The sequence below is a fragment of the Carcharodon carcharias genome, chromosome 10, assembly GCF_017639515.1.
Source record: "Carcharodon carcharias isolate sCarCar2 chromosome 10, sCarCar2.pri, whole genome shotgun sequence".
In the NCBI taxonomy this organism is placed as follows: domain Eukaryota; kingdom Metazoa; phylum Chordata; class Chondrichthyes; order Lamniformes; family Lamnidae; genus Carcharodon; species Carcharodon carcharias.
Window position 1 is genome coordinate 28,908,707 of NC_054476.1, and position 23,632 is coordinate 28,932,338.

The following is a 23,632-nucleotide window of genomic DNA, read 5'->3' on the forward strand; positions in this document are numbered from 1 at the left end:
AACGTATAGTTATAGCAACATTTGCCCATCTCAAACTTTTCAGATGACACCTTGGATTCCAACCAAAATGAAGACAGCAGACTAGGGGTATTTGAATAGCCTCCCTCAGTGTTGTTCCATGGCCAGCTGTTATGTATTCTTTAGTACAATCATGGCGAGTCTCCTACACTGGAGCTGCACCCAGTGGCCTAGCTGAGAACTAATTAATTACTGATTCAGTGAAGAACAAGCATACCGAGAATTCAGAACTAGTGTTGTCCTTCTCCATAATGGACTCAAGCCACCTATTAAAAGTGTCTTCTCTGAGGTGGCTGGTTACTATTTATAAACAGGAAATTGTGCACAATTCCCTGGTACTGTAGTGGAAATGCTATTGCCAGATGCCTGGTTAACAATCAATAGAATATCAAATACAAATCATATCATTGCAAATAAAAACCACATATCAGCAAGTATGAAGCTGCTGGATTGTTATAAAAACCTAGCCGACTCACTAACAGCCTTTACAATGAACCCACCTTTCATGGCCTCAGGACATCCCAAAGCAACTTACAACCAATTAATAAGTACTTTTGAAGTGCAGCCACGATTGCAGCCAACCTGCCACTCTTAACCAGCTCAGGCCTACACGCGACTCCAGTACCACACCAATGTGGCTGACTCAACCGTTCTCTGAAACCAAACAAGCCAGCCGGATATACCAAACCCCTTACAGCAGTTCAAAAAAAGGGAAAGCCCATCGCAATCTTCAGGACAATTAAGGATCGGCAATAAATTCCAGCCTTGCCAGCAACGCTCATTTCCCAGGAATGAATCTTCGAAAAAAAAAGCATCTGTTTGGAATTTATTTGAAGGCAGGAAGTTAATGTTGAACATTTTATTTAAATGTGATGGATGTCAGTCATCTCAGCTCTAGGACATCACTGCAGGAGTTCCTCAGGGTAGTGTCCTCAGCCCAATCATCTTCAGCTGCTTCAATGACCTTCCTTCCATTATAAAGGTCAGAAGTGGGGATGTTGACCGATGATTGGACAATGTTCAGCACCATTTGCAACTCCTCAGATACTGAAGCATCCATGTCTAAATGCAGCAAGACCTGGGCAATGTCAAGGCTTGGGCTGACAAGTGGCAAGTAACAATCGCGACACAAGTGCTGGTCTATGACCATCTCCAACGAGAATTATCCATCATCCCTTGACGTTCAATGGCATTACCATCACTGAATCCCCCACTAACATCCTGGGGGTTACCACTGACCAGAAACTGAACTGGACTAGCCATATAAATACTGTGGCGAGTAACTCACCTCCTGCCTCCCCAAAGCCTGTTCACCATCTATAAGGCACAAGTCAGGAATGTGATGGAATGTTCCCCACTTGACTGAACGAGTGCAGCTCCCACAACACTCAAGAAGCTTGACACCGTCCAGGACAAAGCAGCCCGCTTGATTGGTATCACATCCACAAACATTCACTCCCTCCACCACCGATGCACAGTAGCACCAGTGTGTACCATCTACAAGATGCACTGCAGGAATTCACCAAGGCTCCTTAGGCAGCACCTTCCAAATCTACAACCACTACCACCTAGAAGGTCAAGGGCAGCAGATAGATGAGAACACCACCACCTGGAAGTTCCCCTCCAAGTCATTCACCACCTGACTTGGGAATATATCGCTGTTCCTTCAATGTCACTGGGTCAAAATCTTGGAACTCCCTCCCTAACAGCAGTGTGTGTGTACCTACACCACATGGACTGCAGCAGTTCAAAGTGTCAGCTCACCACCACCTTATCAAGGGCAATTAGGGATGGCTAATAAATGCTGGGCCAGCCAACGAAGCACGTCCCATAAATGAAAGAAAAGTGCTAGTGATTTTAAGATATTCTTTCACAGATGTGTGCATCACTGGCAAGGCCAGCATTTGTTGCGCATTCCTAACTGCCCTCAAGTTGGTGGTTGTAAGCCACCTTCTTGAACTGTTGCAGTCTGAGAGATGTTGGTAACCCATAGTACTGTTAGGGAGTTCCAGGATTTTGACCCAGCGACAATGAAGGAATAACAATGTACTTCCAAATCAGAATGGCGTATGGCTTGGAGGGGAACTTGCAGGTGGTGTTCCTGTGCAACTGCTGCCCTTGTTCTTCTAGGGGGTAGGGGTTGTGGGTTTGGAAAGTACTGCCAAAAGGAGCCTTGGGGAGTTGCTGCAGTGCATCTCGTAGATGGTAGACACAGCTGCTGCCACTGCACATTGGTGGTGGAGGGAGTGAATGTTTAAACATATTGAAAAACAATTATTCAGAGTGAAGTAGTCCACTTTCTAAACCATCCAGCCATGAAGAAAATAAAGTGCATTCTTTCCAACTAGAAATTTTTGCTATTATTTGAAGGAATGAAATCTCACCTAGTGAATCGATGAAATCTTTGTTATTCTGGTAGAATTTGACATAGGCTGCTAATTTTCCACTAACGAAAATAGTCAAGAGCTATTGAAATAAGACAGATACATCAGGTTAATATAAATCCGGTGTGAAGTAACAAAGTACAAAATGTTGGATGCACAATTAAAATGCAAATATTTATACAGACTGAGGAATACTGTGCCAGATACTCAAAACAGAAGCTAACTTGGGGAAAAAAAGAACAGCAAAAGTTTGGCAAGCTGCCTGAATACTCAGGTTTCATTGAGAGAAAACTGTAGTTAACCAGAAACATTGCTCAAATGGCCTTATAAACAGTTTATTTATTCTGAATAGTCAAGGACCAAAGCAAAACAATATCATTTATCAGGAGACAATAATTCACCAAGAGGTCTTGACTTGTTAAACAAAGTTGTTATAATAGCTTGCAAAAAGTAAGCCATTTTGTGATGTTAAGCAATTATAATTTTTAAAAACAGAAAATGCTGGAAATACTCAGCAAGTCTGGCAGCATCTGTACAGAGAGAAAAAGAGTTGAGTTTCAGGTCATTGACGTGGACGACGACAATGGGATGCTCTCCCTCCTATTCCAAGACTTTCTCCAGCCGCAAGAGGTCTTTAAACCTGGCACTGGGCAGGCAGTATATCCTTTGGAACTCCTGCTGGTGGCTGCAGAGAATTGCCCAGACCAAACTGTCCTCTATCACTACTACATTCCTCTTCTCACACCCCTCTTGAATGGCATCCTGTACCATGGTCCTATGGTCAGTTTGCCCTTGTAGTTCTTGTTCTCAGATAGAAAGCATCCCTCATAAATCACAAATTGTTACAACACAAAAGGCGACCAGTGGGCCCATCATGTCTTCACCGGCTCACCAAATGAGCAATTAAGCTAGTGCCATTCCCCTGCACATTCTTCCTTTAATAATTCAATTCCCTCTTGAATGCCAACATTGAACCTGCCTCTACCACACTTCGGCACTGCACTCCAGACCTTAACCAATCGCTGTCAAAATTTTTCCTCGTGTCACTTTCATTTCTTTTGCCAATTACTTTATATCTATGCCCTCTTTTTCTTGATCCTTTAACAAGTGGGAACAGTTTCTCCCTATCTATGTCCAGACCCCTCAAGATTTTGAATACCATTCATCAAGTCTTCTCTCTGCCTTCTCCAAGAACAGTCCTAACTTCTCCAATCTTCATAACTGAAGTTCCCCATCCCTGGAACCATTCTTATGAACCTGGATTCCCAGGCCTGTCCGACTCGTAGTCATCCCCTCTCATCCCTGACCACTGGTCGGTCAATTCAAAGTTCTACTTAACCCAAGGGGCACAGCTGCCTCCTGAAACAAAGCTTCCAGGTAACTCTCCTTCTTGCTGATGCTCTGCAAAGTCTGCAGCTCAGCAACTCTAAGCTAAAGTTTCTCAAGCTACAGAATCTAACTGCAGATATAGTTGTCTGGGATCACAATGTTTTCCCTTAACTCCCACATACTGAAGCTACAGCACACCCCCCCATCCCTGCCAGGACTATTCAATCTTTATTAAAATAGTAACTAACTTAATAAAGTAATGACAATTACCAGCTTCCTAGCTTAGAGCGAAAATAAAACACTCACCAGCTACTGGATCAAAAAATAAATAAAAGCAGTACCACTTTCCCCTTCTGCACCAAATTCACACTTGGCTCAGCTTCCCAACTTTAGGAGTCTGTTTATGAAGCACTTGGTTCTCCGATCACTCTGTGCTCCACAATGTGTGTGGCAGCATATACAGTTTGTGATCGAATTTTGGATTCGAAACAGTGTTTGATACCAACACTCTTGATCGCACTTGTTATCAAAAGATTGTTAGCATATCAGAACATCTCTTGTACACATGTCAGAAAGGTACTATGTACAACCACTACTCTACAGGACTGATTAAGCTCAGTGGTCTACTGACATTGTATAGCATTGTGACCAGTTCAATAACCTCCAAAGCAAAGAGTTGGAGGATTTAATGGGAGTCTCAAGGTGTTAATAATATATAGCCCACAGTCTATACTCAAGTAGCCCCGGCCTGATCTGAAATAGGTTCAAACAACCAATGCAAGAGTCATGACAAGAAGCCCAGATTTTGACCTGCAGTTCAAATTAAAACAGACATCAAAAGTCCCATTTGAATTAGATTCTCTTCCATATAACCTTGACAGTTTTTGCCTCAAACTTCCTGCAGTCTGTTGTCCTAATGCAACAATTAATTCAAGCTATGGAAAAATAATTTAATGTGCTGCATTTAAGAAATTCAACGGCATGTGGAAATTGAACAAATCCCATTAATCCTCACTTCAATGCTCCCAGGGTTATAACCAAAAGATCAAAGGAACTTTTGGGATCCATCCAGTAGCTGCAGTTGTACTTGACAAAGCATTGTACTGAGTATTATTAAAGAGCTTACCAGGCTCAAATACAACATTAGCACTTTAAGGGACACAATTAATACACCTCCATGATAACTGCTTACTAAGGAAGATTACACTATTATAAAGGTACCTGAAATAAAAGGCAACTTTAACACCACCAAAGTTATGAACAAAGACTTTTCCCCAGTACACTTCGTAAATGGGATGACTATCTAGTAGTAATGAACTATGGGAGGATGGGGAGAGCTGGAAAGATTGCAATTTGACCTAGCTCTTGTACCTAATAGAACCACATGCCATTTACAGGCAAAATGTCCACCCCATCAGCACAAAGTAAATCTTGGTTAAAGTGTAGAAAATATGGATATTTTTCTTAAAACAATTGGGTTTTCATTTTACACTCAGGATGATAGAAGACTGCTAAGTTGTGACAATTTGACATTAAAATATTTTGCCAGACTTTCCCCCTCATTTTCTACAACTTATAGAATCAATTTATACAAGTTAAAAAAATCTCCTTGAACTGATGCACATTGAACAAGATTGGAGAGGACAAACAGGCTGTGTTCTGTAGCCAATCCTCAATGGTTAGACCACTCACATCATGAATGAGCTCTCCTTCCAGGAATCGAACAGGTTTCAAAGCAAGAAGATGGTCAAAAAGAAATGTGTTTTGATCCTTCAACGCTCTTACAATGCATCTGTCAGAGAAAAATTCAACCAAATAATTACTGTTCTTCTTGCTGCAAAATACTCCACTTAGCTAGACAACTTGCAATCATTATGATAATCTGCAATATATAACTCAATGGCATTTTGGAACGTTATTTTCATAGATCAAAACTAATCAAAGCAACTGACAGTTAGTTTAGATAGTGTTTCAGTTTGCACCAAATATAAGTGCCTTTACCTGTGAGCATCAACTCTTGCCTGTGAAGCATTGTCTTCTGTGTAACTACCCAGCAATTCTACCATAATTTTAGCTGCAGCATCACTGTAAAAAAAAACAATTTGAACAATTTAAAACATAGCTGATCAAGAACTAAAGCAACTTAATTTATTTAATCACATTTAGAAAAGACGAGGACAGGTTTGTATTCAGGGTTGAGAGGTGTTTTAATCAAGGTGTTTAAAATGATTCAGTAAAGTAGATAGAGAAAAGCTTTATCTCTGGGGGAAAGGTTAGTATCCAGAACAAGGGGACACAATCTTAAAAGTTAGAACCAGGAAGCACCTATTCACAAAAGGGAAATGTGGAACAATCGATCCCAAGAGTCTCTGGATGCGGAGTCAATGGAAATTTCCAAGACTTGAGATCAGCAGAATAGGTAAAGTGTCAGGGGAAATGGATCAAAGTTGGATAAATGGAGCTGAGGAAAATATCAGTCATCATCAATTTGAATGCTGCAGAACAGGTTTGAGGGACTGAATGGCCTACATTCCTGTTTCTATAATCAGCAAATCTCTGGTGACACTGCTTACAGTAAATCAGAAAATGTGCATTTTTTGTAAGGACAGGAATATTATGCCTTGCAAAAATAAAAGGCTACTCTCCTGCTGTGAAAATGTTCCTCCCTTTAAACACTACAAAGCCTAATTTCTATTAAGTAAAGACTGTGTAAGTTTACAGAGAGGGCAGAAATTCTGGCTCCAGCACCGTGTATTCTTAGAGGGTTGCTTTGCTGCTTTTTGTTTTGAAATTTCATGAGAAATGTGAATAGGAAAATTGATTTAAAATATAGTTAAGATATTCACTATAAAAAGTAAATGAGATAGTTGCTTTAGAAAAGTAGAAAATATTAAAACCAACTGAAGAATTTGATCAGTTGCAAAACCTGAACAGATCACCTTAAATTTTTTTTTTACAGTAATAATCTGCTTCTGAAGATCTATTTTTCATTAATTCATTAAGTGTTACTAGGTCATCATAGTGCTCCCCTGTTATATTTGCAACTTTGGCCCCAATGCACCACGTTGCAGTTAGTTGTCATCACACAGCCACTCATTTTCACTTAAGGGTTTTGGGATTATTGCCAAAAAAATCCAGGAGAAAAAGATCATCTTTTTAAAGATACGTTGATCTGGAATACACTTCCTGAAAAAGTGGTGAAAGTAGATTCAATGATAACTTTCAAAAGCAAACTGAACGTACGCTTGAAAGGAAGACATTTGCAGAGCTATAGGTTAAGAGCAGCAAGGGAGGGGGGCAAATTTGAAAGCTCTTTCGGAGACCTGCACAGGCTTGATGGGCCAAGTAGCTTCCTTCTGCGCTGTAACATTCTGTTTCACTTTTGCTGCTTCTCACGCTTCTAGCATTTTGCTGCATGACAGTTACAAAATGCAACAGGGTGCTTTTTCAGTATGCATCTGCGAGGAACATACGGATAGGAGGAGGCAATTCCATTCCACTATTCAGCAAGATCATGGTTGATATGTGACCTAACTCAGTATTCCCATCGCTGCAGGACCTCCTCTGCATAGTGTAGGCCAACCACCTTCAGCTGCTGCAGTGACCTTCCCTCCATAAGGTTAGAAGGGAGTTCCCTGATGATTGCAGTGTTCAATACCATTCGCAACTCCTCAGGTACTGAAGGAGTCCATGTCTAAGTGCAGCAAGGCCAGGGCAACATTCAGGCTTGGGCTGTAAGTAGCAAATTACATCTGTGTAACAAAAAGTAGCATGCAATAATCATCCCCAACAACATATATTCTAACCATCACCCGCTGACATTCAACAGTACTACCATTGCTAAATCCTCCGCCATCAACATCCTAAGGGTTTTCCCATTGACCAGAAACTGAACTAACCATTTAAATACTATGGCTACAAGAGCAAGTCAGAGGCTAGGAATTCTACAAGTAGAAACTCACCTCCTGACTCTCCAAGCCTGTCTTGCATCTACAAGGCAGAAGTCAGGATCGTGATGGAATACTCTCCACCTGCCTAGATAAATTTGGCTCCAACAACACAAGAAATTTGACACCATCCAGGATTAAGTAGTCCTCTTGATTAGCACCCCATCCACCAATTTAAACATTCACTCCCTTCACCACTGGCACACAATGGCAGCAGTGTGTACCATCTACAAGATGCACTGCAGCAGCTTGCTAAGGATCTTTGGACAGCTTTTTCCAAACCCACGACCTCTGCCACCTAGAAAACCAAAGCAGCAGATGCTTTGGAGAACCACCAATTACAAATTCACCTCCAAGTCAAACAATATTCTGATTTGGAACTACATTGACACTATTGTTGTTGGGTCAAAAATCCTGGAAACCCCTCCCTAACAGCATTGTGGGTATCCTTGCACTACAGGGATGGACCGCAGTGGTTCAAATCCATTTGCCACATTTCTGCCATTCACTATCAATGTGTTTTCCATCGACACTGCTTACAATGCTGTGTATCTTTGCGTCATTGAAAAGCTTCGATGGGATAGAAACCCACATAGTTAAGTCGTTAATAAATGTAGTGAATACTTAAGACGCATTCTGGGAGAAGTCACTGCAGCCACCGTGACTCAGGAGGGAATCGAGAAGACTCTTGCACTCAACAGGAGGAAGAGCATCCAACAGAGGGCACTGGAGTGAAGTGACAATCATTCTGGGAGAAGTCACCGCAGCCACCACGACTCAGGAGGGAATTGAGGAGGACACACTGTCAAAGAACGGAATAGCCCCAAACATTACATTGCTGTAGTGTTTCCATCCCTCCCTCTTCCTCAAACCTAAAAAAGGAAAAGGCAGTGCCTTCAGGAGTGCACCAGACCTGCGAGGGTCACTCTTCTGAAAGTGGATTTTAAAGAAAAAGCAGCTGATTGGTGAGTAAATCCTGGGAGCAGACTCGGAGGGAGGAGCACCAGAGCGGTGAGCATAAATCTAGCTTACCTCGGGGGATTCATGGCCTTGACTCCAGGGAGCAGACTCGGAGGGAGGAGCACCGGAGCGGTGACCTCGGGGCACAGAGTAACTGAAGCCAAAACTGAAAAAGCGACATCACAGGAAAACTGTGACCTGATTGGTTGGTAGGAAATCTGCACCAAATTTGGGGGAAAAAAACACTGCAAAGCTAATTAATAAAATAATTATCTAAGTCGAGATGGCTGGGCAGGTGATGTGCTGTAGCTGTATGATGTGGGAGCTGGCAGATCCCATTGCGAGCCACAGTGATCAAATCTGTAGCAAATATTGGCTGCTGGAGGAACTCCGGCTCAGAATTGATGAGCTGGAGTCCAGGCTCCGGACGCTGCGGCACATCCAGGAGGGGGAGAGCTACCTGGGCGCTTTATTTCAGGAGGTGGTCACACCCGGTAGATTAAGTACCTCAAGTTTGGTCAGTGGTCAGGGTCAGCAGGGTGTGACTGCAAGTGAGGCAGGTAGAGGGATCTCCTGTGTTCAGGAACAGAGGAGCCTCGGCACTTGACCTTGTCCAACAGGTTCGAGGTACTTGCTCCCTGTGTGGATGAGGAACAAGGCTGTAGGGAGGATGAGCCAGCTGACCACGGCACCATGGCACAGGCGGCCATTCAAGAGGCGGGAGCAAAAAGACAAGTGGTAGTTGTAGGGAATTCTATAATTAGGAGAATTGATAGCATCCTTTGTAAACAGGATGGAGAGTCCCTCATGGTATGTTGCCTGCCTGGTGCCAGGGTGAGGGACATCTTTGTCTGGCTTGAAAGGGTACTGGAGAAGGAGGGGGGAGGGTCCAGTTATTGTGGTCCACATCAGTACAAATAATATAGGTAAGACTAGGAAAAAAGACCTGTTTGGGGATTATCAGGAACTAGGAACTAAATTAAAGAACAGGTCCTCAAGGGTTATAAACTCCGGATTACTACCCGAGCCACGTGCAAATTGGCATACGGACGTGAGAATAAGGGAAGTAAATACGTGGCTAAAGGAGTGGTGTGGGAAGAGTGGTTCCATTTCGTGGGGCACTGGCATCAGTATTGGAACAGGATGGATCTGTACCGTTGGGATGGTCTCCATCTGAACTGATCTGGGACCAATTTTCTAGCGAAAAGGGTAAATAGGGTGGTCAACAGGACTTTAAACTAGAAAGTGAGGGGGAAGGGAAGGGTAAAACTCCAAGAAGTATGATTAATGGGAAACAAAGCAGCAGGTTAGCATGTAGGGGGGTGGATTCAACTTCATGGAAAGTTATGAAAAAACTGAAAAGGAGAGCCCAAGAGAGGCTATTAAATGACCCAGAACACAAAATAGGACAGTATGTTTGGAAAGGGCTAGGAATCTAACTTCAAGCAAATCAGATAAAGGGAGGACAATGAGAAAGGGGACAGGAAATACAGCACTGAAGGTGTTTTATCTGAATGCACGCAGTATACGAAATAAGGTAAATGAGCTTGAGGCGCAGACTGAAATTAGCAGGTATGATGTGGTGGGCATCACCGAGACATGGCTGCAAGGGGATCAGGACTGGGAGCTAAATATCCAAGGATATACATCCTATCAAAAAGATAGGCAGGTTGGCAGAGGGGGTTGCTTTGTTAGTAAGAAATGAAATTAAATCGCTAGCAAGAAATGACGTAGGGTCAGATGATGTAGAATCTGTGTAGGTAGAGTTGAGGAACCACAAAGGTAAAAAAACCATAATGGGAGTTATGTACAGGTCTTCGAACAGCAGTCAGGATGTGGGGCACAAGATACACCAGGAGATAGAAAAGGTGTGTAAAAAAGGCAAGGTTACAGTGATCATGGGGGATTTCAATATGCAGGTAGACAGGGAAAATCAGGTTGGTAGTGGATCCCAAGAAAAGGAATTTGTGGAATGTCTACGAGATGGCTTTTTGGAGCAGCTTGTGATGGAGCCCACTAGGGAACAGGCAATTCTAGATTTAGTGATGTGTAATGAGGCAAATTTGATAAGGGAGCTTAAGGTGAAGGAACCCTTAGGAGGAAGTGACCATAATAATATGATAGAATTTACCCTACAATTTGAGGGGAAAAAACTGGAATCAGATGTAACGGTATTACAGTTGAATGAAGGCAACTACAGAGGCATGAGCTGCCCAGAATTGACGGGGATATGAGCCTAGCAGGAAAGACAGTGGAACAGAAATGGCAGGAGTTTCTGGGAGCAATTTGGGAGATACAGCAAAAGTTCATCCCTAGGAAGAAGCAGCATACTAAAGGGAGGACGAGGCAACCATGGCTGACAAGGGAAGTCAGGGACAGCATAAAAACTAAAGAGAAAGCATACAATGTGGCAAAGAGCAGTGGGAAACCAGGGGATTGGGAAGCCTACAAAGACCAACAGAGGACAACTAAAAAAAATTAAGGAGGCAGAAGATTAAATATGAGGGTAAACTAGCCAGTAATATGAAAGAAGATTGCAAGAGTTTTTTTTAGATATATAAAGGGTAAGAAAAGGGGCAAAAGTGGACATTGGGCCACTGGAAAATGATGCTGGAGAAGTAGTAGTGGAGAACATACAAATGGCGGAGGAACTGAATAGGTACTTTGCATCAGTCTTCACAGTGGAAGACACGAGTAACATCCCCAAAGTTCAAGAGAGTCAGGGGGCAGAGGTGAGTATGGTGGCCATTACCAAGGAGAAGGTGCTAGGAAAACTGAAAGGTCTGAAGATGGATAAATCACCTGAGCCAGATGGATTACACCCCAGAGTTCTGAAGGAGATAGCTGCAGAGATAGTGGAGGCGTTAGTGGTGATCTTTCAGGAATCACTGGAGTCAGGGAGGATCCCAGAGGACTGGAAAATTGCTAATGTAACCCCCTATTTAAGAAAGGAAATTACAGGCCAATTAGCCTAACCTAGGTCATTGGTAAGATTTTAGAGTCCACTATTAAGGATGAGATTTCAGAATACTTGGAATTGCACGGTAAAATAGGGCAAAGTCAGCATGGTTTCATCAAGGGGAGGTCATGCCTGACAAATCTGTTAGAATCCTTTGAGGTAACAAGTAGGTTAGACAAAGGAGAGCCAATGGATGTTATCTACTTGGACTTCCAGAAGGCCTTTGACAAAGTGCCGCACAGGAGGCTGCTCAGTAAGATAACAGCTCATGGTGTTAGAAGCAAGGTACTAGCATGGATAGAAGATTGGCTGTCTGGCAGGAGGCAGAGAGTGGGGATAAGGGGGTCCTTCTCAGGATGGCAGCCAGTGACTAATGGAGTTCCGTAGGGGTCAGTGTTGGGACCACAACTTTTCACTTTATACATTAATGACCTTGATGAAGGAAATGAGGGCATTCTGGCTAAGTTTGCAGATGTTACAAAGATAGGTGGAGGGACAGGTAGTATTGAGGAGGCTGAAAGGCTGCAGAAGGATTTGGACAGGTTAGGAGAATGGGCAGAGAAGTAGCAGATGGAATACAACGTGGGGAAGTGTGAGGTCATGCACTTTGGTAGGAAGAATAGAGGCATAGACTATTTTCTAAATAGGGAGAGAATTCAGAAATCTGGAGTGCGAAAGCACTTGGGAGTGCTAGTCCAGGATTCTCTTAAGGTTAACTTGCAGGTTGAGTCCATAGTTAGGAAGGCAAATGCAATGTTGGCATTTATTTCGAGAGGACTAGAATATAAAAGCAGGGATGTGCTGCTGAGGCTTTAAAAGGCTCTGGTCAGACCACATTTAGAATATTGAGAGCAATTTTGGGCCCCGTATCTCAGGAAGGATGTGTTGGCTCTGAAGAAGGTCCAGAGGAGGTTCACGAGAACAATCCCAGGAATGAAAGGCTTAACATATGAGGAACGTTTGAGGACTCTGGGCCTATACTCGATGGAGTTTAGAAGGATGAGGGGGGGATCTGACTGAAACTTACAGAATACTGAAAGGCCTGGATAGAGTGGACGTGGGGAAGATGTTTCCATTAGTAGGAGAGACTAGGATCCGAGGGCACAGCCTCAGAGTAATGGGAAGACCTTTTAGAACAGAGATGAGGAGAAAATTCTTTAGCCAGAGAGTGGTGAATCTATGGAATTCATTGCCACAGAAGGCTGTGGAGGCCAAGTCATTGAGTGTATTTAAGACCGAGATAGATAGGTTCTTGATTGGTAAGGGGATCAAAGGGAGAAGGTGGGAGAATGGGGTTGAGAAACTTATCAGCCATGATTGAACGGTGGAGCAAACTCAATGGGCCGAATGGCCTAATTTCTGCTCCTATGTGTTATGGTCTTAAGGTTCCAGAGATTTGTCAGACTCCACCTGCCAATTAGAGTTGAGCAGGACATAAACTCATGGGATTAAACGGAAATTAACTTTAGCTATCAGTCCCTATGAGGGACTTTATCAAGTACCTTCCATAATTCCATATAAATAACATGCATAGACATTCTCTTGTCCACTGCTTTAGTCACCGCTTCAAAAAAATTCAAAGTCAGGATTGTCATGCACGACCTATCATTTTCAAATCCATGCTGGCTGTTTGAATATTATCAAAATCTGTGTGATAATGCTGGCAGACATCTGATTGCAGCATAGAGAGGTACACAATACAAAAAATTCAGCTAATATCGTACTAAATAGTGAAATAGATCAGTGTGAAAACTAAAGCCGTGCTTTCAGACGATGTCAACAAGAGGCATTATGTAATTGAGAAATAGGACGGGGCCAAAGATAGATCCTTGGGGGACAGAGGTAACAATATGGGAGCAGGAAGGGAAGTCATTGCAAGTGATTGTCTGGCTACAATTAAATAAGAATGGGACCAGGTGACAACAGTCCCATCCAGCTGTTGCACAGTGGAGATGTAGAATCATGTAATCAACAGTGTCGAATGTGACTTTAAGTCTGACAGCCACCTCTATGATTACATTGACTGTGCTGTGCAAAAATCTTAGATGTAGAAACTTCTGAATGTTCCTCAAAAGAACACAATGTACATACGCCACAGTTGTAATCCGAACAGATTTCAAGCCCCAAGTTTATCTTATTTTTTAATAGTATTGTAAGCTGACACATTAAAGCCCCAGCACACACACAGAATCAGTGATAAGTTATAAGCAAGTTTAAGCTAGAAGCATTGTTTAAAGTGTATTCTTTTTAAAGTAGGATGAATCTGCAAGAGTATTATGCAGTAGTGAAATAATTTTGTAAACCAAAAAGGTTTAATCTTAAACATAGATTACTATAGGTTACATGAATCAGATTTTAAAAATTCTGAATGAACTCTTAGAGGCTCAAAAACCATGCAAGGCAAACTCCTCGACATCAAAGATATCAATGCTCTAATTTGCTTCACAGTAATCTCTCACACAAAGTGAACTAGGGCAGTTGATAAACAGCACAAAGCAATGACACCTTTTATCTTTTTCAAATTAGTTTTATTGATTTAGATTGTCATGGCACTAGAAAACTGGATCAAAAAGTTCTTAAGTGCATGACTAGTCTGCTCATTTCAGTGCGCACACTTGTAATCTTGCCTCATTATTCATTTGGCAAAGCATCTGTAAGTATGCAGAGGTTCGGCCTTTAAAAACACAAGAAATAAGGCTGCTTCCTGTGTACTTTTAAGACTTGCTCTGAGTCACTTCCTAGGACATGCTGCTCATTCATACTTCATTGTGACATTCAAATGGCTTAACTTTTTTTGAAGCAAGTTAATATGATTTGCAGCTGCTTTACAAAAGAGAAAAAGTGGCACTTCTGTTGATTAAATTGAAAGTAAAGATTTATCTCCTCCTGCTGAAACCAGCACATTGATGCATCAAATTTGTTACAATTTAGGGTTGCCATTTTGGAGTGCCTTTCCAGGAAACTAGATCCAAATGTCCTAGAGTTTGACATGGCAGACAATAACAAACTACAGAAGGCATAAATTGTGTTCTATGTTACCCAGCTGGGGTTTAAGATGTTGGTTTAAGTATGCAGATCAAAAAGAAAGATCAAAACTACAAAGTGAAAAAAAATACAAAAATGCATTCATCAATTTTATAGGAAGTGACAACATCCTTCAAGACACTGAGCAAAATTAAAATGACAGAATTACAAACTGGGTCAGTTTTTAATGTCTGACAGTGATTTGACATTTCCAAACTCTATCACTGCAATAGGATTTTTAAAAAAAATTACATGACTTGTCTTAGCAAGAAAGCACAGGAGGCAGCCATTTTCTCCAATTGTGCCTATGCTGGTTCTTTGAGAACACTCAATTAGCCCTCACCTCCCTGCTCTTTCCCCAAAGCCAAAAGACAGGCAGCATTCCAAATGAAGCAGGGCATCAACGTGTTGTCAGTGCAATGACTCAACAGCAGAAGGCAAAATCTCTTGCTAAATTCAATGGTTTGCTAATTTTATATATTGAAGAGGATCATTAGAAATTGCCAGAAAAGCCATTCTAAATATCAATCTTCATAATCCTATTGAAAGATTGGGCAGGATAGATTTAAACTTAGCATCAACATTGTAGTAATGCTGAGGTTTTCTGAGCAGATTTCTTGACAGGCTTAGCAGAATATATTGGTTTTTACCTCAAAATATTGTTATGTGCAACAGACAAATTAGGAGAAAAGTGCATGGAACTAAAGCCCAATTGGTTAGTGGAGACATAGCAGTAGCTTAGTGACAAATGTGGCACCCAGCCCTGGCATTCCTATTCTCAAGACCCAATCCTGGTTCTACACAAACATATTTTGTAAATGTGAGGGTTTTGGAAAGAGGATTAAAAAAAAACATTGTTTTCCTCTAAGGAATTCTAAGTAAATTGATGACAGGAACTTTTGGAATATATGCAAATGAATGAGAATGTGGAAATTTAACTTTATACACAGCATCTCCTACTCCCACTGAGGCATCATGGCATAAAAGCAAAAAGATTGAACATCTCTAGTTTAAAATAAATGTTTCCGGAAGCAAAGTTGGTTTTGGCTGAACAGGTGGCACAAAAAAAATGGATGTGATCAAAACAACATTACCTTTGTGTTTGCAGACTGTCAGAGAGCACTCCTACAAGGAAATTATTGCAATATGCATTCAGAGTGATTCATCCTAGTGATTTGGAACTGTTCCGCAAGCATGACTACATCCTGCAGATAATCTTAAATTGCACTGCTGCTTTTAGCAAGTCAGATTTTAATCTTTGTTATTATGCAGATACTGATTGATCAAATTTTATCACCTGACAAATTGGTTCCTTACAAGGGCAGGTGTTGGTCAATTAACCATAAGTAGGTAGTTAACAGATGTAGGCCATTCAGCCCCTCAAGCCTGTCTCACTTTTGAAAAAGATCAGTCGCTCTGCACATCAATTCCATTTATCCGCCTTGAAAGACTTTAAAAGACAGATTGATTTACATATATATAGCATTTTCATGACCACCAGATATCCCAAAGCATTGTACAGTTAATTAAGTACTTTTGGCATGTCGTTGCTGTTGTAATATAGTAACATGCTGGCCAATTTGCACACAGCAAGCTCCCACAAACTAATGCAATAATGACAAGATTACCTGTTTTGTGATGTTGACTGAGGAATAAATATTAGCCAGGACAACTGCTCTTCAAAATAGTGCCAGAGGTTACATCTATCTTAAGAACGTAGACAGAGCCTTGCTTTAACCTATGTCACCGCTCATCAAATCAAGCAAATCAATTAAACTGGAGTGTCAACACAGTCAGATAAGCATCTTATTGCTGACCACATTGGGAACTGGAGTGTGAAATCCCAACAGTTGGGGTTTCACACTTAAACTATAAATCCTTAACTACTGTGTAAACAAGGTCTGCAGCAAATGCAGATACTAAATGTCTCCTTTCTATTGTGAGTAACCTTTTAATGTCATGGTACCAGAGCACCACAGGACTTGAGAACCAGAAACAGGAAGGCAGTTCTGACTTGGAAAATGAATGGGTAAAATAGCCTTTAAAAAGTTGCAGCAAATTTGGTTTGCAAAGCAGCACTTCTACTTAAGAATGGAATTTCTGTCCTTTTGTCATGTGCTAAATTTCTATATGATCTACATGAAGATATTCCGGATTGTGTTCAAACAAAGCAACGCATTTTGGGCATGAGATGACAGTGATAGGCTGCTCGAGCTTTGTTCTTATCACAGCCCTTTGATGCGTAACTGTTTTGCAACTCATCTGTATTATTCCATATGTAAATCAAATATATATTCAGAAATCAAATGCAAAAGTCAGAAGTAGTAGAAACTTGGTAACAATTTTTGGAGTTTCCACCTACACAGTTTAATTGGTACAGAATTTTTGACAAAGCTCCAGAACCAGCAGTGATTGTGCTATGATTTAAGTACAGGGCTTTTCTTGAGCAATCAGATGTAACCAATTGGTTAAAAGATTAAATGAATGAACTCAGGGCTGTTTATTAGCTTTTCTATCCCTGAAAAAGGTAGTCTGAGTTACCTGCTTTGAGTTTATGTAATGTCTATGAACTATTATTGATTCAATAAATCTGAAATTAAAAAAGTTTCAGTGATGATGATGATGGAGCAACAAGGATGTCATTAAAAATCCTTCTGGTTCACTAATGCCCTTCATTTTTCTTTCTTACCTGGTCTAGTGAGAATATGACTCCAGACCCACAACAATGTGGCTGACTTTTAATTGCCCTCTGAAATGGCCTAGCAAGCCACAAAGTTGTATCAAACTGCTACAAAAAAGTTGAATAAAAACAGATGGGCTGTTATCGGCTTAAGCACTCCCAGCTCAGATGACCCTGTAAAGCTGTCCTCACTATCTGGGACTCGTACCAAAGTTGGGAGAGCTGTCCCAGAGCCTCATCAAGAAGTACCCTGTCACAGTAATAATCATCAAATCATACAGCAAAGTCCAAGACCCCATTCATCACTATCCCTCGGTATGTCCTGTCCCACCAACAGGACAGACTCAGAGGTGACAGCATAATGGCATACAGTTAGGAGGAAGCAGCCTGGGGAGTCCTCAATGCTGACTCTGGACATGACGTTTCATGGCATTAGGTCAAACGTGAGAAAGGAAACCTCCTGCTGATTACCACCAACTACCTTCTCCCAACTGATGAATCAGTGCTCCTCCATGTAGGACACCACTTGGAAGAAGCAAGGGGGTAGCAAGGGCACAGAATGTGCCCTAGGTGAGGAAGATTAATATCTATCACGAGTGTTTAGGTCACTCCATTACTGACCGAGTTCTGAAGATTGGGTTTGGCACATGTGGTGGTGAGAACACCAAGAGGTGAAAACCCACTAGATCTCTTCCTCATTAATCTTGTTACAGATGCATTTGTCCACATCAGTATTGGTAGGAGCAACCACTGCACAGTCCCTGTGAAGTTCAAAACCCATCTTCACACCAAGGATATCCTCCCTCGTGCTGTGTAGTACTACCACCATGCTCAATGGGACAGATTCAGAACCGATCTATCAGATCAAAACTGGGTCCACAGAACCTCATGTGGATGCCATCAGTAGCAGTGAAATTCAACCAAAATTTGTAACTTCATAATCCAGATTATCCCTCACTCTACAATTACCATCAAGCCAGGGGATCAATCTTGATTCAATGCTGAATGCATGCTAGGAGCAGCACCAGGCATACCTAAAAAATAAGGTGCCAGCCTGGTGAAGCTACTGAGGACTACATGCATACTAAACAGCAAAAGCAACATGCTATAGACAGACATGAGTGATCCCACAACCAACAGATCAGACCTGATCCAATCATTAATGGAAGGTGGATAATTAAATAACCAATTGGAGACTGCATTCCACAAATATCCTCATCCTCAATGATGGGGGAAGCCCAGCACCCAACTGCAAAAGACAAGGCTGAAGATGTGCAACCAGCTTTAGCACCTGAGGTCTCCAGGATTACAAGTGCCAGGCTTCAGTCAATTCAATTACTCCACACAAAATCAAGAAACAGCTAAACACAATGGATGCAGAAAAGGCTATGAACCCATGAGCCCTGACAACATCCTGGCAATAATGCTGAAGACCTGTGCCCCAGAACTTTCCCCTCCCCAGCCAACACTGGCATCTATCCGATAATGTGGAAAATTACCGAGGGTGTATCCTGACCTCAAAAATCAGGACAAATCCAATCATCACTCGATAAGTTTTCTCTAATCAGCAAGTGATAGGTGTCGCTAATGGTATCAAGCAGACTTACCAACAACCTGCTCGTCGGGTTTTGCCAGGGCCAATTGGCTCCAGACCTCAATACAGTCTTGGTCCAAATAAATGCTGAATTCCAGAGGCAAGATGAAAGCGACTGCCCTCAACATTAAGGCTGAATTTGACTGAATGCAACATCAAGGAATCCTAGAAATATTGAAGTCAATTGGAATCTGGGGAAAAACTCTCCACTGGCTGGAGTCATAGCAAGCACAAAGGAAGACTGGGATGGCTGCTGGAGGTCAATAATCTCAGCCCTAGGGCATTGCTGGTGTTCTTCAGGGTAGTGTCCCAGGCCCAACCATCTTCAGTTGCTTCATCAATGACCTTCTCTCTGTTTTAAGGTCAGAATAGGCAGCGAGACAGATTCACAGCATACAAGTGCCAGGGAATGACCACCTTCAATTAGAACGAACCTAATCACGTTCCCATAACACTCAATGACAGTCCAATCACTGAATCCACCACTGACCTTCTGACTCCTCAAAGCCTGTCCTCTATCTACAAGGCACAAGTCAGGAATGTGATGGAATTCTCTCCACTTGCCTGGATGAGTGCAGCTCCAACAACCCTCAAGATGCTCAACACTATCCAGGAAAAACCCATGACTTCTATCACCTAGAGAACAAGGACAGCAGACGCATGGCAACAGCACCATCTCCAAGTCAATTCTTGACTCGAAACTATATTGCCATTCCTTTGTCATTGCTGTCCTGAAACTCCCACTCTAACAGTGGGTGTACCTACAGCACATGAGCTGCAGCGGTTCAAGGTGATAGCTCACCATCACCTTCTCAAGAACAATTAAGAATGGTCAGTAAATGCTGGCCTTGTCAGCATCACTTGCAATCCAAGAGCAAATTTTTAAAAATGCTTTCTATGCTATTGCAAACAATCAAGGGAAAATTTCTTTTTAGCATGTAGCTTTACCTTTTAATTTTGTCCCTAACCAATATGCATTAGAAAGGGTGGGTGCAGTTTGTTCCCAGGTCTGAACATGTAGGTAAGACCTTACACCAGGAAATCTCTCACTGTGCTGAGACTGTCTCATAATGTACCTCCTCTGAGGCAGGTGCTTGCAGTTGCTGATTTGAACCATCACCCCATCTCTAATAACCCCGTTGTGCAACCCACAAAGAGGGGTTGCACTTAGGATTGATTAGTCCTCAAACTGTGATGCAGTGGTCCAATCTTCTATATAACGAGACACTGTGTGTTGGAGCTCCAAGTTAAGGAAATGGCAGCCTCCATAATATGCTTGATCAAGAACCTTTCCTCTCCCACCCAACCCTCACCTCCTTTTGTCTGTTTAATTAGCACATTATGTGAAAGTTTTGATTTTAATCTATTAGTACACTATACAAGTTGAGTTGCAGTAAACAGACCATCTCAAAACTAATGACAGCAGGGGTATAAATTATGAAAGGTTCCAACAAATTGCTTCCTTTTGACAGTGAATTGACAGCAACTGGGTATAAAAGTTAGGAATGCAGAGGAAAATTAGAATGTTTTATCATAAGGGCTGAATGTTTTATCATGAGGGCAGAATGTTTTATCATGAGGGCAGAACGTTTAATCATAAGGGCAGAACGTTTTATCATAAGGGCAGATTTACATATAGTAGAGGCTTAGATGAAAATTTCAAACAGTTCAGGGAAAATACAGGCATGCAATTACGAGGTAGCTTTAATTGACCAACTAACCCTACACAAGTGTGATGAATTGGTAGACCACCTTTCATCTACAATTCCTAGGATTTGATAATATGTACAAACATATGAATCAGAAGCAGAAGGCCACTTGGCCCCTCAAGCCTGCTTCACCATTGAAGATGATCATGGCTAAATAATTTTAACTTCTACTCGACATTCCCACCTACCACCAATAACCTTTAATTCCCTTGCTTATCAAGAATCAGCTTTAGAAAATATTCAAAAACTCTGCTTCCTTGACTCTATTATTTTTATCATTTAAAAAAATCAAGGTAATGTCATATCTGCATGAAACTGTTATGGTGGATTGTATAACACATACTGGCCCAGGATCAGCTTCTTTGACGATTCAGACCTCCAATTGGCCAACCTGCAATTTTCTATCCCATAACTGAAGTACATTTAAAGTTACGCTAATGAGGCCTTGTACATCCACAAACTGAAGAATCAAATAAAAATTACCGGTAAGTGATATATTTATGATGGTTGAAGAGTATGAAAGTTTCTAACCATTTGAGCTCCTTTAGGAAGAACATTAAACTAAGTTTGCAGTCCAACAGACTCTAGGACATGAAATAGAGTTTTGTTAAATGAAAAACACCATTTTTCTTCCTAGTCTTTATGATTCCTTTATATTTTAGATTAGTATCAAGAATCCTTGTGTTTTTTTTTCACATTCGCTAATGTAAAAAATTAAAAGAAAGGTGCTTCTAAAGTGATCAGTTGCATTCCAATGCTTACCTACAAAAGGCTTCAGGATGGCAGGCAAATGGCTAAATAGTTCCAAAAGCCAAGACCTTAACCCTACTGTTAAACTATAACAGTGTTGCAACGGTCCTAAGGAAAAGATCATTTCAATCTTCACTTTGCTTTTTTTTTTAAAAAAACTCAGCTCTCTTCTGGCACCTTTCTGTTCTTAATTCAGTATCTACATGGGTTGGGGATAGAAAGTGGAAGACAGAAATTGTGGTCATTTGTACTAGGCATTTTGCAGAAGAGGCCTTGCAACCCAGAAAGGATAGTGAGAAATGAAATAAGGGAGGACAGGAGTAGGTCATTCAGTCCCTCAAGCCCATTTTGCCATTCAATTGAATTGTGACTGAATTGTCTCTTAACCCCATCTACCCACTTTAGTTCCATATCCCTTAATACTCATTTCTAACAAAAAGCTATCAACCTCAGTTTTAAAATTTTCTATTGACCCCCAGCTTTTGAGAGGAGAGTATCCCAGATTTCCACTACCCTAAATGTGAAGTGCTTCCTGAAATCACTCATGTCTCTAAATAAGCTTGAACAGCTCATCAATCTCATCTCATGCAGGAACTTGCAAAGTTTGGGGCAAGGGATTTCAAAGGAAAAGTCAGTAGAAATACAGGCAATCATTTCTGAGAATATAAAACGCAGCTGGATCTCAGAGACCCAATGGGAAAGCTGGCAATTATGACATCCAGACTGTGAGCAGGATGTTGCAAGAGGAATAACGAGTAATTGTTTCCTGTCAATGGATGCATGCAGCAACTTTTTCTCCTCAATAATAACCTTTACATTTACAATGGACAAAAATGTATAATAATGCAAGATACATTGATCAGAACTTCCACCTTAACTAGCACACTGAAGTCCTTGTGCAAGCACATCAGAATAAGCAGTTACTGGAAAAGTACTTTTCAACTCTCAATTTATTCAATTAGTTTAAGAGAATGCAAAATAGGAACAGGAGTAGGCTATTCAGCCCCCTCAAGACTGTTCTACCATTCAATTAGATAACGGCTCTGTATAGATAATGGCTCTGTATCTTGACTCCATTTACCTGCAAATACCTCAAAAGTTTCAAGGTAAGAAAACAGTCAAGTGCATCGATTCCTGTAATTAATTCATCTTTCTTGACTAAATTCAAAATGTATCAATACCTTTTTTTGCAGTCCACCAGTGCTTCATAAAGCAATCGCAGTACATGATGCTTCTTGTCTACGCTGAGGTTCCAGTCCGATATCCATTTGCGAACCTAGTTGAAAACCATAACTTCCTTATTCACTGATCTTTGTTACTACATCCATTGTATAGACCATAAGACCATGCAGGTAGCAGCAATAGTAACCCACAAGAGTAATTTCTACATCTTAATTAGGCTGCCCATCTAACCGGCAGACAGATTACCAGCTTTCCCCCCACCACCAATATAACTAACCAACGTACCCTCGGGAGGTAAATCAAGTAAAAAAAAAATCATACACTCCTGTTAACAATACTTTCTGTCCCAGTATAAATGGCAATGTTGAAGATGATTGCTTCAAAACTAGCTATACTAGGTTCCTCCATCAATGGGACAATCCCAGTGTTGCAAAATACATGCATGTGATTTAGCACACTCAGTGAAATGAATCTCAGGTCCACAAGGGACACCAAACAGATTGCTCTGAGACCAATGGTACTGGAACAAATTCTCACCCTGCCCACACAAGTAGCAAATGGCACTAGCAAATCAAAAGCATATGAAGAGAGAGTGATTCACCTGGTCAAGATCAGAAGGAATGTATTGAATAGCATTACAGGATGTTGCCACCTTGATGAGACTGCAGTATACGATGTACCTAGCAGGAGCATTCTCCTCCATTCCATGAAAAAGATTACGCAGCCTAATTAAAAGACAAGACCAACATTGACATTGCATACTTAAGAAATAAAAAATACAAACCAACTGTTCTCAAAACAAATTAGAACAGCTCTTGTAATAAAGTATCGTTATTTTAAGAAAGTTTGGTGAGTTTTGAGAAAGTGAACACATTTCCACATTGTGGCTTAGAAGTACTTGATGCTGAAACAATGTGGCATGCAATGGAGAGTAAATTTTTCTCTAGTCCCTCAGCCACAAAAGAGTGCAGATGGGTCTTTGTGATTTCTTACTGCTTTATCCTGTGTTTAGTGAACTGCGGATATCTTGGGCTATGTAGTCTGCTTCATTCATCAGATTCCATCCAAGCTCATTCCACAATAATAGAAAGGAAAG

General features: G+C 41.3%; 1 protein-coding gene across 2 annotated transcripts in view; it reads right to left on the minus strand.

Annotated features, from left to right (window-relative positions):
* The window catches only part of eif3m (eukaryotic translation initiation factor 3, subunit M), a 49,410-nt gene that overhangs the window by 10,959 nt on the left and 14,819 nt on the right, over positions 1–23,632 (minus strand). For both annotated transcript variants that reach the window (XM_041196950.1, XM_041196951.1), the window contains 5 exons: positions 23,138–23,261; positions 22,536–22,630; positions 5,733–5,816; positions 5,424–5,523; positions 2,403–2,484 (listed from right to left, as the gene is read on the minus strand). In XM_041196950.1, coding sequence (XP_041052884.1) covers positions 2,403–2,484; positions 5,424–5,523; positions 5,733–5,816; positions 22,536–22,630; positions 23,138–23,261 — 485 coding nt within the window. The remainder of the gene's footprint in view (positions 1–2,402; positions 2,485–5,423; positions 5,524–5,732; positions 5,817–22,535; positions 22,631–23,137; positions 23,262–23,632) is intronic.